The sequence below is a fragment of the Bufo gargarizans genome, chromosome 2 (genome assembly GCF_014858855.1).
Source record: "Bufo gargarizans isolate SCDJY-AF-19 chromosome 2, ASM1485885v1, whole genome shotgun sequence".
In the NCBI taxonomy this organism is placed as follows: Eukaryota; Metazoa; Chordata; class Amphibia; order Anura; family Bufonidae; genus Bufo; species Bufo gargarizans.
In genome coordinates this window covers 713,042,082-713,056,299 of record NC_058081.1, presented here as the reverse complement: position 1 = coordinate 713,056,299, position 14,218 = coordinate 713,042,082, and the positions used below count along the sequence as shown (strand labels likewise).

General features: G+C 50.0%; 1 protein-coding gene across 1 annotated transcript in view; it reads left to right on the top strand.

Annotated features, from left to right (window-relative positions):
- Window positions 1-14,218, top strand: part of LOC122926348 (SCO-spondin-like) — a 199,474-nt gene that overhangs the window by 149,315 nt on the left and 35,941 nt on the right. Inside the window, 16 exon segments of the mRNA XM_044277723.1 lie at window positions 540-682; window positions 963-1,057; window positions 1,657-1,706; window positions 3,097-3,270; window positions 3,498-3,677; window positions 8,734-8,816; window positions 10,033-10,202; window positions 10,281-10,327; window positions 10,567-10,767; window positions 10,844-11,014; window positions 11,160-11,357; window positions 11,473-11,569; window positions 12,564-12,784; window positions 12,923-13,072; window positions 13,242-13,408; window positions 13,627-13,772. Coding sequence (XP_044133658.1) covers window positions 540-682; window positions 963-1,057; window positions 1,657-1,706; window positions 3,097-3,270; window positions 3,498-3,677; window positions 8,734-8,816; window positions 10,033-10,202; window positions 10,281-10,327; window positions 10,567-10,767; window positions 10,844-11,014; window positions 11,160-11,357; window positions 11,473-11,569; window positions 12,564-12,784; window positions 12,923-13,072; window positions 13,242-13,408; window positions 13,627-13,772 — 2,293 coding nt within the window.

Genomic DNA, 14,218 nt, shown 5'->3' with positions numbered 1-14,218 from the left:
TGGGTTGTAGGTGAAGCTCCAGACATCTCATTGTGTTGTGGGTTATGCTCCAGGGCTCTCTTTGTGTTGTGGGTTGTCCTCCAGGCTGCTCCTTGTGTTGTGGGTGAAGCTCCAGCCCCCTCCTTGTTTTGTGGGATATACTCCAGGGCTTTCTTTCAGTTGTGGGTTATAATCCAGGCCACTCCTTGTGTTTTTGGTAATTCTCCAGTGCTCTCCATGGGTGGGTAATACTTCAGTCCCCTCTGATCCTTGTGTTGTAGGTGATGCCCCAGACCGCTCCTTGGATTTTGGGTGAAGATACCTTCCGCTCCTTGGGTTTTAAGTGAAGCTCCATGCCTTTCTTGGGTTGTTGGTGATGCTCTAGGCCTTTTTTTGTATTATGGGCGATGCTCCATTGCTCTCCTTGGGTTGTGGGTGATGTTCCAGGCTACTTCTTGGGTTGTGGGTTATGCTCCAGGCCACTCCTTGTGTTTTGGGTGATTCTCCAGGTCTTTGAGTTGTGGATTTTGGATATTCTCAATGTAATGTTCTCCGTACAGGTGAAGAGCCTGAAATCTGTGAAGATGATAAAGTGTGGAAGGAGTGTGCTGAGGGCCCTTCGTCCTGTGCTGACCTGGGCAGTTTAGGTCTCAGCGGAACATGTCAGCCGGGCTGTTACTGCCGAGACGGGAAGGTCTTACTGGTGAGTAGCCATCACTTGTGGAGGAGACCTTGGTACTTGCGTCATCTCCACTATGAAGTATTATGCATTGTGACTCTACCTCTACTTGTGAACGCTTTGCAATCTTATGCAGTTACAGTGATATGATGATTTATAATCCAGTGACATCCAGAGCTGCACTCGCAGTTCTGCTGGTTTCTGTTGCCAGAGTGCAGTGCATTGTGGAAGTTTAGCGGTTATACGGACAGGGTTCAGCTGCTATCCATCCACCCAGTAGTAATTTGTAAGCTCTGCCCTCTAGAACAATCACTGCGTCCCCCCATCTGACTGCCCCTGCACTGAGGATGGAGTCTGGTATGAACCTGGAGACCCTATGAAGAGAGACTGCAATAACTGGTGAGTAGTAGCGTCCTGCCTGGAGCTCAGTTGTAGTAATATAATGGATCATGTGTGACAGATTCCCTGCTTCGGGAAGATTCCTCCCACATAACATGTAAGACATGGAGAAGATTGTCCATCAGTCATCACTGGGTGGAGCATTGTTAGTGGGTGGAGGGTTGCTTATGGATGAAGGATTGTCATTTGATGAAGAGTTGTCAGTAGGTGAATTGTCAGTGGGTGGAGGCTCATCATTAGGAGAAGAGTTGTCAGTAGATGGAGGGTTATTAGTGGTTGGTAGGTTGTCTCTAGGTAGTAGTCATTGGTGGAGATTTGTCATTGAGTGGAGGGTTTTCACTAGGTGGAGGAGAGTCGCTGGGTGGAGGGTTGTATTTCGGAGTAGAATTGTTAATAGTTGAAGGATTGTAAGTAGTTGGTAGGATATCTCTAGGTAGAAGGTAGTTATTGGGGAGGGTTGCATCTGGTTGATGGGTTGTCACTGGCTAGAGCTTGTGGTAAGATCACCCCCACCCGGTCACCCTCATAAGAGAAGAAACTTGTTACTTTTGATAGCATGGTGATATAAGGCTTCTTGTCCTCTTCTCCCCCCCCCCCAGCACCTGTCTGTCAGGCCAGATCAGCAACTGCTCGGAGGTGACTTGTGATGGTGAGAAACTTACTCCTCTATGTGTCTCCGTATATCACTGCTGACTCCTTCCTCAGGCTGACACCTTCCTCAGTACTTGGTCTCCTCTTTCTATCTATTTAAGATGCATCCTGAGCGTTCTATACTTTTCTGGACAGTAGTGAGCCCTCTCAGACCAGTATCGCTGTCAGTCTAGTCACAGTGTTCTGTCAGTCTTGTCCCTGGGTTTCTGTCAGTCTTGTCCCTGGGTTTCTGTCAGTCTTGTCCCTGGGGTTCTGTCAGTCTTGTCCCTGGGGTTCTGTCAGTCTTGTCCCTGGGGTTCTGTCAGTCTTGTCCCTGGGGTTCTGTCAGTCTTGTCCCTGGGGTTCTGTCAGTCTTGTCCCTGGGGTTCTGTCAGTCTTGTCCCTGGGGTTCTGTCAGTCTTGTCCCTGGGGTTCTGTCAGTCCTGACCCTGGGGTTCTGTCAGTCTAGTCCCAGTGGCTTTGGTCAGTTTAGTCCTGGTGGCTTTGGTCAGTCCAGACTCCAGTCCTGGTGGCTTTGGTCAGTCCAGACTCCAGTCCTGATGGCTTTGGTCAGTCCACTCCCGGTAGCTTCAGTCGGCCCAATGCCTTTGGCTTCTGGCAATCCCACACCCAAGGATGGCTTCAGTCCTGGTGTCTTCAGTCACTCGAGTACCATTGGCTTCAGTCAGTCTATTCCCAGTGGCTTCTGTCAATCCAGCAACAAAAGATGGCTTTGGTCAATTTAGCATCATTGGCTTCAGTCAGTCAAGTCTTGGTAGCTTCAGTCAGCCCAGTCCCGGTGGCTTCAGTCAGCCCAGTCCCGGTGGCTTCAGTCAGCCCAGTCCCAGTGGCTTCAGTCAGCCCAGTCCCGGTGGCTTCAGTCAGCCCAGTCCCGGTGGCTTCAGTCAGCCCAGTCCCGGTGGCTTCAGTCAGCCCAGTCCCGGTGGCTTCAGTCAGCCCAGTCCCGGTGGCTTCAGTCAGCCCAGTCCCTGTGGCTTCAGTCAGCCCAGTCCCGATGGCTTTAGTCAGTTCAGTCCCGGTGGCTTCAGTCAGCCCAGTCCCGGTGGCTTCAGTCAGCCCAGTCCCGGTGGCTTCAGTCAGCCCAGTCCCGGTGGCTTCAGTCAGCCCAGTCCCGGTGGCTTCAGTCAGCCCAGTCCCGGTGGCTTCAGTCAGCCCAGTCCCGGTGGCTTCAGTCAGCCCAGTCCCGGTGGCTTCAGTCAGCCCAGTCCCGGTGGCTTCAGTCAGCCCAGTCCCGGTGCCTTTAGTCAGTTCAGTACCGGTGGCTTTAGTCAGTTCAGTCCTGGTGGCTTCAGTCACTCCAGTCACGGTGGCTTCAGTCATTCCAGTCCTGGTGGCTTCTGTGTGTCTCAGCTGTGGTTCCTTCCTTTTATTGTCTTCTCTCCTCACAGTTGTAGACGGCAGCTGGTCTCTGTGGACGCCCTGGAGTGAGTGTTCTGCATCATGCAGGGGTGGATTCCAAAACCGTTACCGCTTCTGCACTGAGCCGTCTCCTTCTGGAGGTGGGTTACCCTGTGAAGGTCCGGAACGTGAGGAGCAGCCCTGCAGTCTGGAGCCCTGTCCTGGTGAGCGTGTGCAATAGTGTCTTATCTTCACCCATGAAGAACACATCCGACCCCTCACTGCCATATACATTTGAAGTCATGATAAGCAGTCACCCAAACTGATATGCTGCAAGAACAGTGCACCCCTCTAGTTAGAGGACCCCAGCCTTTTCAGTTGTGGGCAGTGAGGACTTTTTTCGGTCACCCCTTCTTTGGTTCACATGGTCTCAACCATAAATCTTTTACAGAATCGGGGAATTGGAGTGTGTGGAGCAGCTGGACGGACTGTACCAAGACATGTGGAGAAGGGGTGAGATTACGCAGTCGAACCTGCAGCAACCCATCGCCCCTCGGAAATGGGGATTACTGTGAAGGACTGAGTACTGAGATGGAGCCCTGCCAAGAAGTACCATGCCCAGGTAAGAATAGCCCTTCACCAAGGTAATCAAGAGACAGAATCTATACATCTATATTACATCTGCCCAAACCCACAAATAGTTACACCTGTCACCACCTGTACACCCACATCTCATTACACCTGTCACCACCTGTACACCCACATCTCATTACACCTGTCACCACCTGTACACCCACATCTAATTACACCTGTCACCTCCTGTACAGCCACATCTCATTACACCTGTCACCACCTGTACACCCACATCTCATTACACCTGTCACCACCTGTACACCCACATCTAATTACACCTGTCACCTCCTGTACAGCCACATCTCATTACACCTGTCCCCACCTGTGCACCCACATCTCATTACACCTGTCACCACCTGTACACCCACATCTAATTACACCTGTCACCTCCTGTACAGCCACATCTCATTACACCTGTCCCCACCTGTGCACCCACATCTCATTACACCTGTCACCACCTGTACAGCCACATCTCATTACACCTGTCCCCACCTGTGCACCCACATCTCATTACACCTGTCACCACCTGTACACCCACATCTCATTACACCTGTCACCACCTGTACACCCACATCTCATTACACCTGTCACCACCTGTACAGCCACATCTAATTACACCTGTCACCACCTGTACACCCACTTCTCATTACACCTGTCACCAGCTGTACAGCCACATCTAATTACACCTGTCACCACCTGTACAGCCACATCTCATTACACCTGTCACCACCTGTACAGCCACATCTCAATACACCTGTCACCACCTGTGCAGCCACATCTAATTACACCTGTCACCACCTGTACACCCACATCTTATTTCACCTGTCACCACCTGTACACCCACATCTAATTACACCTGTCACCACCTGTACAGCCACATCTCATTACACCTGTCACCACCTGTACAGCCACATCTCATTACACCTGTCACCACCTGTACAGCCACATCTAATTACACCTGTCACCACCTGTACAGCCACATCTCATTAAACCTGTCACCACCTGTACACCCACATCTCATTTCACCTGTCACCACCTGAACAGCCACATCTCATTACACCTGTCACCACCTGTACAGCCACATCTCATTACACCTGTCACCACCTGTACAGCCACATCTCATTACACCTGTCACCACCTGTACAGCCACATCTAATTACACCTGTCACCACCTGTACAGCCACATCCCATTACACCTGTCACCACCTGTACAGCCACATCCCATTACACCTGTCACCACCTGTACACCCACATCTCATTACACCTGACACCTACTGTACACCCACATCTCATTACACCTGTCACCACCTGTACACCCAAACCTCATTACACCTGTCACCTACTGTACACCCATATCTAATTACACCTGTCACCACCTGTGGTGACATGTGTAATGAGATGTGGGTGTACAGGTGGCGACAGCATTACACCTGTCACCACCTGTACAGCCACATCTCATTACACCTGTCACCACCTGTACACCCACATCTCATTACACCTGTCGCCACCTGTACACCCACATCTCATTACACCTGTCACCACCTGTACAGCCACATCTCATTACACCTGTCACCACCTGTACAGCCACATCTCATTACACCTGTCACCACCTGTACACCCAAACCTCATTACACCTGTCACCTACTGTACACCCACATCTCATTACACCTGTCACCACCTGTACACCCAAACCTCATTACACCTGTCACCTACTGTACACCCATATCTAATTACACCTGTCACCACCTGTACACCCACATCTCATTACACCTGTCACCACCTGTACACCCACATCTCATTACACCTGTCACCACCTGTACACCCACATCTCATTACACCTGTCACCACCTGTACACCCACATCTCATTACACCTGTCACCACCTGTACAGCCACATCTAATTACACCTGTCACCACCTGTACACCCACTTCTCATTACACCTGTCACCAGCTGTACAGCCACATCTAATTACACCTGTCACCACCTGTACAGCCACATCTCATTACACCTGTCACCTACTGTACACCCATATCTAATTACACCTGTCACCACCTGTACACCCACATCTCATTACACCTGTCACCACCTGTACACCCACATCTCATTACACCTGTCACCACCTGTACACCCACATCTAATTACACCTGTCACCTCCTGTACAGCCACATCTCATTACACCTGTCCCCACCTGTGCACCCACATCTCATTACACCTGTCACCACCTGTACACCCACATCTAATTACACCTGTCACCTCCTGTACAGCCACATCTCATTACACCTGTCCCCACCTGTGCACCCACATCTCATTACACCTGTCACCACCTGTACAGCCACATCTCATTACACCTGTCCCCACCTGTGCACCCACATCTCATTACACCTGTCACCACCTGTACACCCACATCTCATTACACCTGTCACCACCTGTACACCCACATCTCATTACACCTGTCACCACCTGTACAGCCACATCTAATTACACCTGTCACCACCTGTACACCCACTTCTCATTACACCTGTCACCAGCTGTACAGCCACATCTAATTACACCTGTCACCACCTGTACAGCCACATCTCATTACACCTGTCACCACCTGTACAGCCACATCTCATTACACCTGTCACCACCTGTACAGCCACATCTCAATACACCTGTCACCACCTGTGCAGCCACATCTAATTACACCTGTCACCACCTGTACACCCACATCTTATTTCACCTGTCACCACCTGTACACCCACATCTAATTACACCTGTCACCACCTGTACAGCCACATCTCATTACACCTGTCACCACCTGTACAGCCACATCTCATTACACCTGTCACCACCTGTACAGCCACATCTAATTACACCTGTCACCACCTGTACAGCCACATCTCATTAAACCTGTCACCACCTGTACACCCACATCTCATTTCACCTGTCACCACCTGAACAGCCACATCTCATTACACCTGTCACCACCTGTACAGCCACATCTCATTACACCTGTCACCACCTGTACAGCCACATCTCATTACACCTGTCACCACCTGTACAGCCACATCTAATTACACCTGTCACCACCTGTACAGCCACATCCCATTACACCTGTCACCACCTGTACAGCCACATCCCATTACACCTGTCACCACCTGTACACCCACATCTCATTACACCTGACACCTACTGTACACCCACATCTCATTACACCTGTCACCACCTGTACACCCAAACCTCATTACACCTGTCACCTACTGTACACCCATATCTAATTACACCTGTCACCACCTGTGGTGACATGTGTAATGAGATGTGGGTGTACAGGTGGCGACAGCATTACACCTGTCACCACCTGTACAGCCACATCTCATTACACCTGTCACCACCTGTACACCCACATCTCATTACACCTGTCGCCACCTGTACACCCACATCTCATTACACCTGTCACCACCTGTACAGCCACATCTCATTACACCTGTCACCACCTGTACAGCCACATCTCATTACACCTGTCACCACCTGTACACCCAAACCTCATTACACCTGTCACCTACTGTACACCCACATCTCATTACACCTGTCACCACCTGTACACCCAAACCTCATTACACCTGTCACCTACTGTACACCCATATCTAATTACACCTGTCACCACCTGTACACCCACATCTCATTACACCTGTCACCACCTGTACACCCACATCTCATTACACCTGTCACCACCTGTACACCCACAATCTCATTACACCTGTCACCACCTGTACACCCACATCTCATTACACCTGTCACCACCTGTACAGCCACATCTAATTACACCTGTCACCACCTGTACACCCACTTCTCATTACACCTGTCACCAGCTGTACAGCCACATCTAATTACACCTGTCACCACCTGTACAGCCACATCTCATTACACCTGTCACCTACTGTACACCCATATCTAATTACACCTGTCACCACCTGTACACCCACATCTCATTACACCTGTCACCACCTGTACACCCACATCTCATTACACCTGTCACCACCTGTACACCCACATCTCATTACACCTGTCACCACCTGTACACCCAAACCTCATTACACCTGTCACCTACTGTACACCCACATCTCATTACACCTGTCACCACCTGTACACCCAAACCTCATTACACCTGTCACCTACTGTACACCCATATCTAATTACACCTGTCACCACCTGTACACCCACATCTCATTACACCTGTCACCACCTGTACACCCACATCTCATTACACCTGTCACCTACTGTACACCCACATCTAATTACACCTGTCACCACCTGTACACCCAAACCTCATTACACCTGTCACCACCTGTACACCCAAACCTCATTACACCTGTCACCTACGGTACACCCATATCTAATTACACCTGTCACCACCTGTACACCCACATCTCATTACACCTGCTACCACCTGTACAGCCACATCTAATTACACCTGTCACCACCTGTACACCCACATCTAATTACACCTGTCACCACCTGTACACCCACATCTAATTACACCTGCCACCACCTGTACACCCACGCCTCATTACACCTGTCACCTACTGTACACCCACATCTAATTACACCTGTCATCACCTGTACATTCACATCTCATTACACCTGTCACCACCTGTACAGCCACATCTCATTACACCTGTCCTCACCTGTGCACCCACATCTCATTACACCTGTCACCACCTGTACATCCACATATTATTACCCCTGTCCCCACCTGTGCACCCACATCTCATTACACCTCTCACCTCCTGTACACCCACATCACATTACAGCGGTCACCACCTGTACACCCACATCTCATTACACCTGTCACCACCTGTACACCCACATCTCATTACACCTATCACCACCTGTACAACCACAGCTCATTACACCTGTCACCACCTCTACACCCACATCTCATTACACCTGTCACCTCCTGCAAACCCACATTTCATTACACCTCTCACCACCTGTACACCTCACATTTCTGTCTCTAGCTGTACATCGGTAGAATGTTTACTGGTGTTTTTTTCCAGAGTCGGTTTCTCCAGAATTAAACTGCTCAGCTATCTCAGGCTCCATGTATAGCATGTGCGGTCCCGCCTGTCCCAGGTCATGTGATGATGTAATGTTTGTTCAGGTGAGCCACCATTATTGTCTTTCTTATTTATTTTCTTACATTAGTTAGTGAGGTAGGGAGATTATGGGAGTTTTCAATTATTGTTGTGGGTGATCTTGTTCCTGATCTGCTCTTGTCCTGTGTGTTGTGTGTGACCTCGGTCCTGATCTCCTCCCGTCCTGTGTGTTGTGGGTGATCTCGGTCCTGATCTCCTCCCGTTCTGTGTGTTGTGGGTGATCTCGGTCCTGATCTCCTCCCGTTCTGTGTGTTGTGGGTGATCTCGGTCTTGATCTCCTCCCGTCCTGTGGGTAATCTCAGTCCTGATCTCCTCCCATCCTGTGTGTTGTGGGTGACCTCGGTCCTGATCTCCTCCCGTCCTGTGTGTTGTGGGTGATCTCGGTCCTGATCTCCTCCCATCCTGTGTGTTGTGGGTGATCTCAGTCCTGATCTCCTCCCGTCCTGTGAGTAATCTCAGTCCTGATCTCCTCCCGTCCTGTGTGTTGTGGGTGATCTTGGTCCTGATCTCCTCCTATCCTGTGTGTTGTGGATAATCTCAGTCCTGATCTCCTCCCGTCCTGTTAGTTGTGGGTGATCTCGGTCCTGATCTCCTCCCATCCTGTGGGTGATCTCAATCCTGATCTCCTCCCGTCCTGTTAGTTGTGGGTGATCTCGGTCCTGATCTCCTCCCATCCTGTGGGTGATCTCAGTCCTGATCTCCTCCCGTCCTGTGGGTGATCTCAGTCCTGATCTCCTCTCGTCCTGTGGGTGATCTCAGTCCTGATCTCCACCCGTCCTGTGGGTGATCTCAGTCCTGATCTCCTCCCGTCCTGTTAGTTGTGGGTGATCTCGGTCCTGATCTCTTCCTGTCCTGTGGGTGATCTCAGTCCTGATCTCCTCCTGTCCTATGTGTTGGGGATAATCTCGGTTCTGATCTCGTCCCGTACTGCGTGTTGTGGGTGATCTCGGTTCTGATCTACTCCCGTCCTGTGTGTTGTGCGTGATCTCGGTTCTGATCTCCTCCCGTCCTGCGTGTTGTGGGTGATCTCGGTTCTGACCTCCTCCCGTCCTGCGCGTTGTGGGTGATCTCGGTTCTGATCTCCTCCCGTCCTGTGTATTGTGGGTGATCTTGGTTCTGATCTCCTCCTGTCCTGTGTGTTGTGGGTGTAATGATGTCAGGATTCAGAGAGTGATGTTATTACTAACATGGTGACATCATCATTAACTCCCCCAGCAATGCTCCGAGCACTGTCGGCCAGGCTGTCATTGCCCCCCTGGGAAGATGCTTGCTCATAATGGCTCCTTATGTGTGGAGCTGGAGGACTGCACCTGCCTAGATATCCTGACCGGCAGGAGACACCAACCAGGAGAGACTGTAGCCAAGGGGGATGGGTGTAATAACTGGTAAGATCTGCTTCACTCGATCATATTACCCCTCACATGTTCTGTAATTCCTGTGACTAATGTCTGATGTCTCCATAGCACCTGTGTGAATGGCGCCATGAAGTGTACCAGTGCGGTCTGTGCTGGTGAGTGCTGTGGGTATGGTGAGGGGATCTGGGTTACAGTGGGAGGCTGGTGCAGTGGTCATTCTCATGGACAGGACCTGGGATAGACATGGAATTAGAGGCTCTTAAGTTTTGTGGCTGCTCTGGGGACTAATCCAAGGGGCCCCTGATCATTTCTGAGTTCACTATACTGAAGAGATGAGTGTAGCTGGGCAACTGATCAACATCTCCTGGAATAATTCCCATCATGTTTATGTCAGTGGCCGGCAGCTGGTGTGTATGGTCAGCCTGGACCCCTTGCTCCAGGACATGCGGTACTGAGGTGGTGACACGATACCGGAGCTGTGCTTGTCCCAGACCGCGAGGTGGTGGAGAGGAATGTGAGAATGTCCAGCAGTACTATGGTGACACTGGGGTGCAGCTGGAGCACAGGGAGTGCCCACACCCATCCTTCTGTCCAGGTAACCTGCAGGGAGATGATGTACCTCCAACCTGACACAGCCAAGCACCATGTAACCGCTAGTCATGTCTCCACAGTCAATGGGAACTGGGGTCCATGGAGTCCGTGGTCATATTGTGACGCCTGTTCAGGAGATGCTGTGAGGACCAGGCAGTGTAATAACCCACCAGCACGGTTTGGGGGTTCACCATGTATGGGGGAGTCCAGGCAGAGCCAGGCCTGCCGAGACAACAGCACCCAGTGCTCAGGTAATTGGGATGGGATCATACACATGGCTGTGATCTACATACTCAGGCTGATATGAGGTCAACTCCACCCGCGTTCCGGGAGCGGGTCATTTCCACTGATTATTTGGAATATTGTAGACATGAAGGTTTATGTTCTCTTGTGCAGAATGTGGCAGAGCCCAGGTGGACTTCACCTGTGGTAAACCCTGCCCCCGATCCTGTGACGATCTTCATGGAGACAGTGGATGTTTGGACAGCGAAGAGTGCCAGCCATCATGTGGGTGTCCAGAGGGGCAGCTCATGCAGGATGGGGAGTGTGTGGCCCCTAATGACTGCAGATGCAAATATCAGAACCTCACTCTAAGTAAGTTCTGTCTGGTAGAAAGACGAGGATGACATGATGCTGAGACCTCCACAGAAACAGGTCATGTCCCTCCTCAATATTACAGGTGATTCACTTTTATTTATACTATTTCTAGGATCATTGGACTCTGGTTCTGGTTCTGCCTGGTCTGGTCCCATCCTTTGGGAATATGCGCGGCCTGGAGAAGTAGTACTTAGTCCGTGTCAGAACTGGTGAGTGATTGGCCCATGCTGAGCCAGCTGGAAAACATTGTGGTGCTAGACTCCACTACATACACTACATACACTATGTTCCATCCTACAGTTTTGTGTCCTTACACTCCACTCCTGGCCCGTCTCACCTGAGAAATGTAACTTTTCCATTTGTATTCTACATGTGCAAGAAAAGCTGAAAAGCTGGATTTGGGTAAACCTGGTGAGACCTTCACAACTCCACCACTACAGAACTGACTCCACCACTTCACCATTGAACTCATGACTCCACCAGTCCACGACTGAGCTCATGACTCCACCATAATGAACTGAACTCGTGACTCCACCACTTAACCAGTGAACTCATGACTCCACCATAATGAACTGAACTCATGACTCCACCACTTCACTACTTAGCATATGACTCCACCACTTCAATACTGGGCTCATGACTCCACCAGTCCACCACTGAGCTTATGACTCCACCATAATGAACTGAACTCGTGACTCCACCACTGAACTCATGACTCCACCTCATGACTCCACCACTTCACCATTGAACTCATGACTCCACCAGTCCATGACTGAGCTCATGACTCCACCATAATGAACTGAACTCGTGACTCCACCACTGAACTCATGATTCCACTACTTCACCACTGAGCTCATGACTCCACAACTTCACCACTGAACTCATGACTCCACCAGTCCAACACTGAGCTCACGACTCCACCACTACAGAACTAAGCTCATGACTCCACCACTACAGAACTAAGCTCATGACTCCACCAGTCCAACAGTGAGCTCATGACTCCACCAGTGCAGAACTGAGCTCATGACTCTGCCACAAAATTCTGTTGCGAAGTAAGCCAACCAACAGGTGGTATAAAGTTAGAGAAAGACGTCTATCCATGCATCAGATTATCCAGCCTGAGACGCTGTGATGAATCTGGTGGTTCTTTAGTGTCTACGTTTCTACATTTTAGACAGGATTACTGTCTGTGTCCTATTTCAGCACCTGCTCCAGTGGAATCCTACTCTGTACACCAGACCCCCAGTGTCGTCTGGACGGTGGGTGGGGAAAGTGGAGCTCCTGGACCTCATGTTCTGCAACCTGTGGAGGAGGAGTCCAGACTCGGTCAAGAGTGTGTGAAAGTCCTGCACCCCAGAATGGTGGTCATGATTGTGTGGGGGACTATGATCAGAATAGACATTGCTGGGGCCCCAGCTGTCCAGGTAAGTGCAGCACTACCATGGTGTAGGTCTTCTCCTTTCTTCATCCCAGGTTCTGGTCCAGCATTTTTCTATCTTACAATACACAGTTCTTTGGGGTATCTGTTGTGTCTGATTCTGTATGTGTACATCTGGTTACAGAGCTGGATCCATGGAGCGAGTGGTCCTCGTGGTCACCCTGCAGCATGACCTGTGGGGGAGGAGAGCAGATCCGGGTCCGGGAGTGTCAGCACCTGGAATGTGAAGGAAAAGCCATCCAGAGCCGAATGTGTAACAACCAAGTGTGTCTAGGTAAAGTATGGTGAACAGATAATTAACAAGTGACTTCTGACTAAACTAAAGGCAGATTGGGTAAACACTGTAGATCCTGTGAAGGAGCACAAAATCCATGAGTAGATCCTCACAGATCACAATTCACCTGATTATATGACAATGATGGTTCTTCCTTTATCCTCACCAGATATCGGCTGTCCCGTGGACCGTCTCTACCGAGAGTGTGGGAAGGATGACAGCTGTCCATACAGTTGTGCTCACCTCGCCCAGCAGGTGGAATGCTTTCCAGATGACTGTGAGGAGGGATGTCACTGCCCGCTGGGCACCTACTTCCATAATGGCTCCTGTGTCACGGTCAGATATCATAAAACCTGAAACTATTAAAGGGACAATATCCTTTGTTTACCTCCAGGAATGACCATCTGTCCTGGTCATGTGACAGTCACACCAGGTTGTTTCAGAGCCGTGTCCTCTCTGTCCATCATGTGACCAGAACAGACATGTTGTCATCCTCTGGAAGCAGGCGCTGCTCACTGATGCCGCTCTGACATTACACCCTCTGTTGTGGTCAGGACTGTCCTTGTCTGGTGACAGAGGATGTTCTCCATGGACTGAGGAGTCACATATCTGGCGATCTGAAAATCCAGGAAGGAGCAACACCAAGACCAGGAGACGAGCTGATGCCAGGAGCCAAGGTTCACCTGGGCTGCAGCTCATGGTATGGGCCACCTCTCCATGTCTCCTGCTCGTCATTTTCTCTTCATCCTTTTTCTTCTCCTTATTCTATTTCTTAACTTTCTTCTTCTTTTCCTCTTTCTAGTTTTTCCTTCTTCTTTTCTGCTTCCTTCTGTTCTTTCTTCTCTTCTTTTTTCCCTATGTTTGCTTTCTTTCTTCTTCCATCTTCCTTTTTCGTTCATCTTCACCCTCTTTCTTCTTCATTTGTCCTATTTTTTGTCTTCTTCCTGTTTCTTCTTTCGTCTCCTCCTCTTTCTCTTTTTTCTCCTCTTCCTTCTTCTTTTGTCTTCTTTCATCTTCCTCTTTCTTCTTCCATCTGCCTCCTTGTTTTTCTTTCTTTTTGCTTTCTTCTTTTTCTTTTTCTCTTTTTTTCCCTTCTCCTCCTCCTCCTTCAACTTCTCCATTTTATTCTTCTTCCACCTCTTCCTC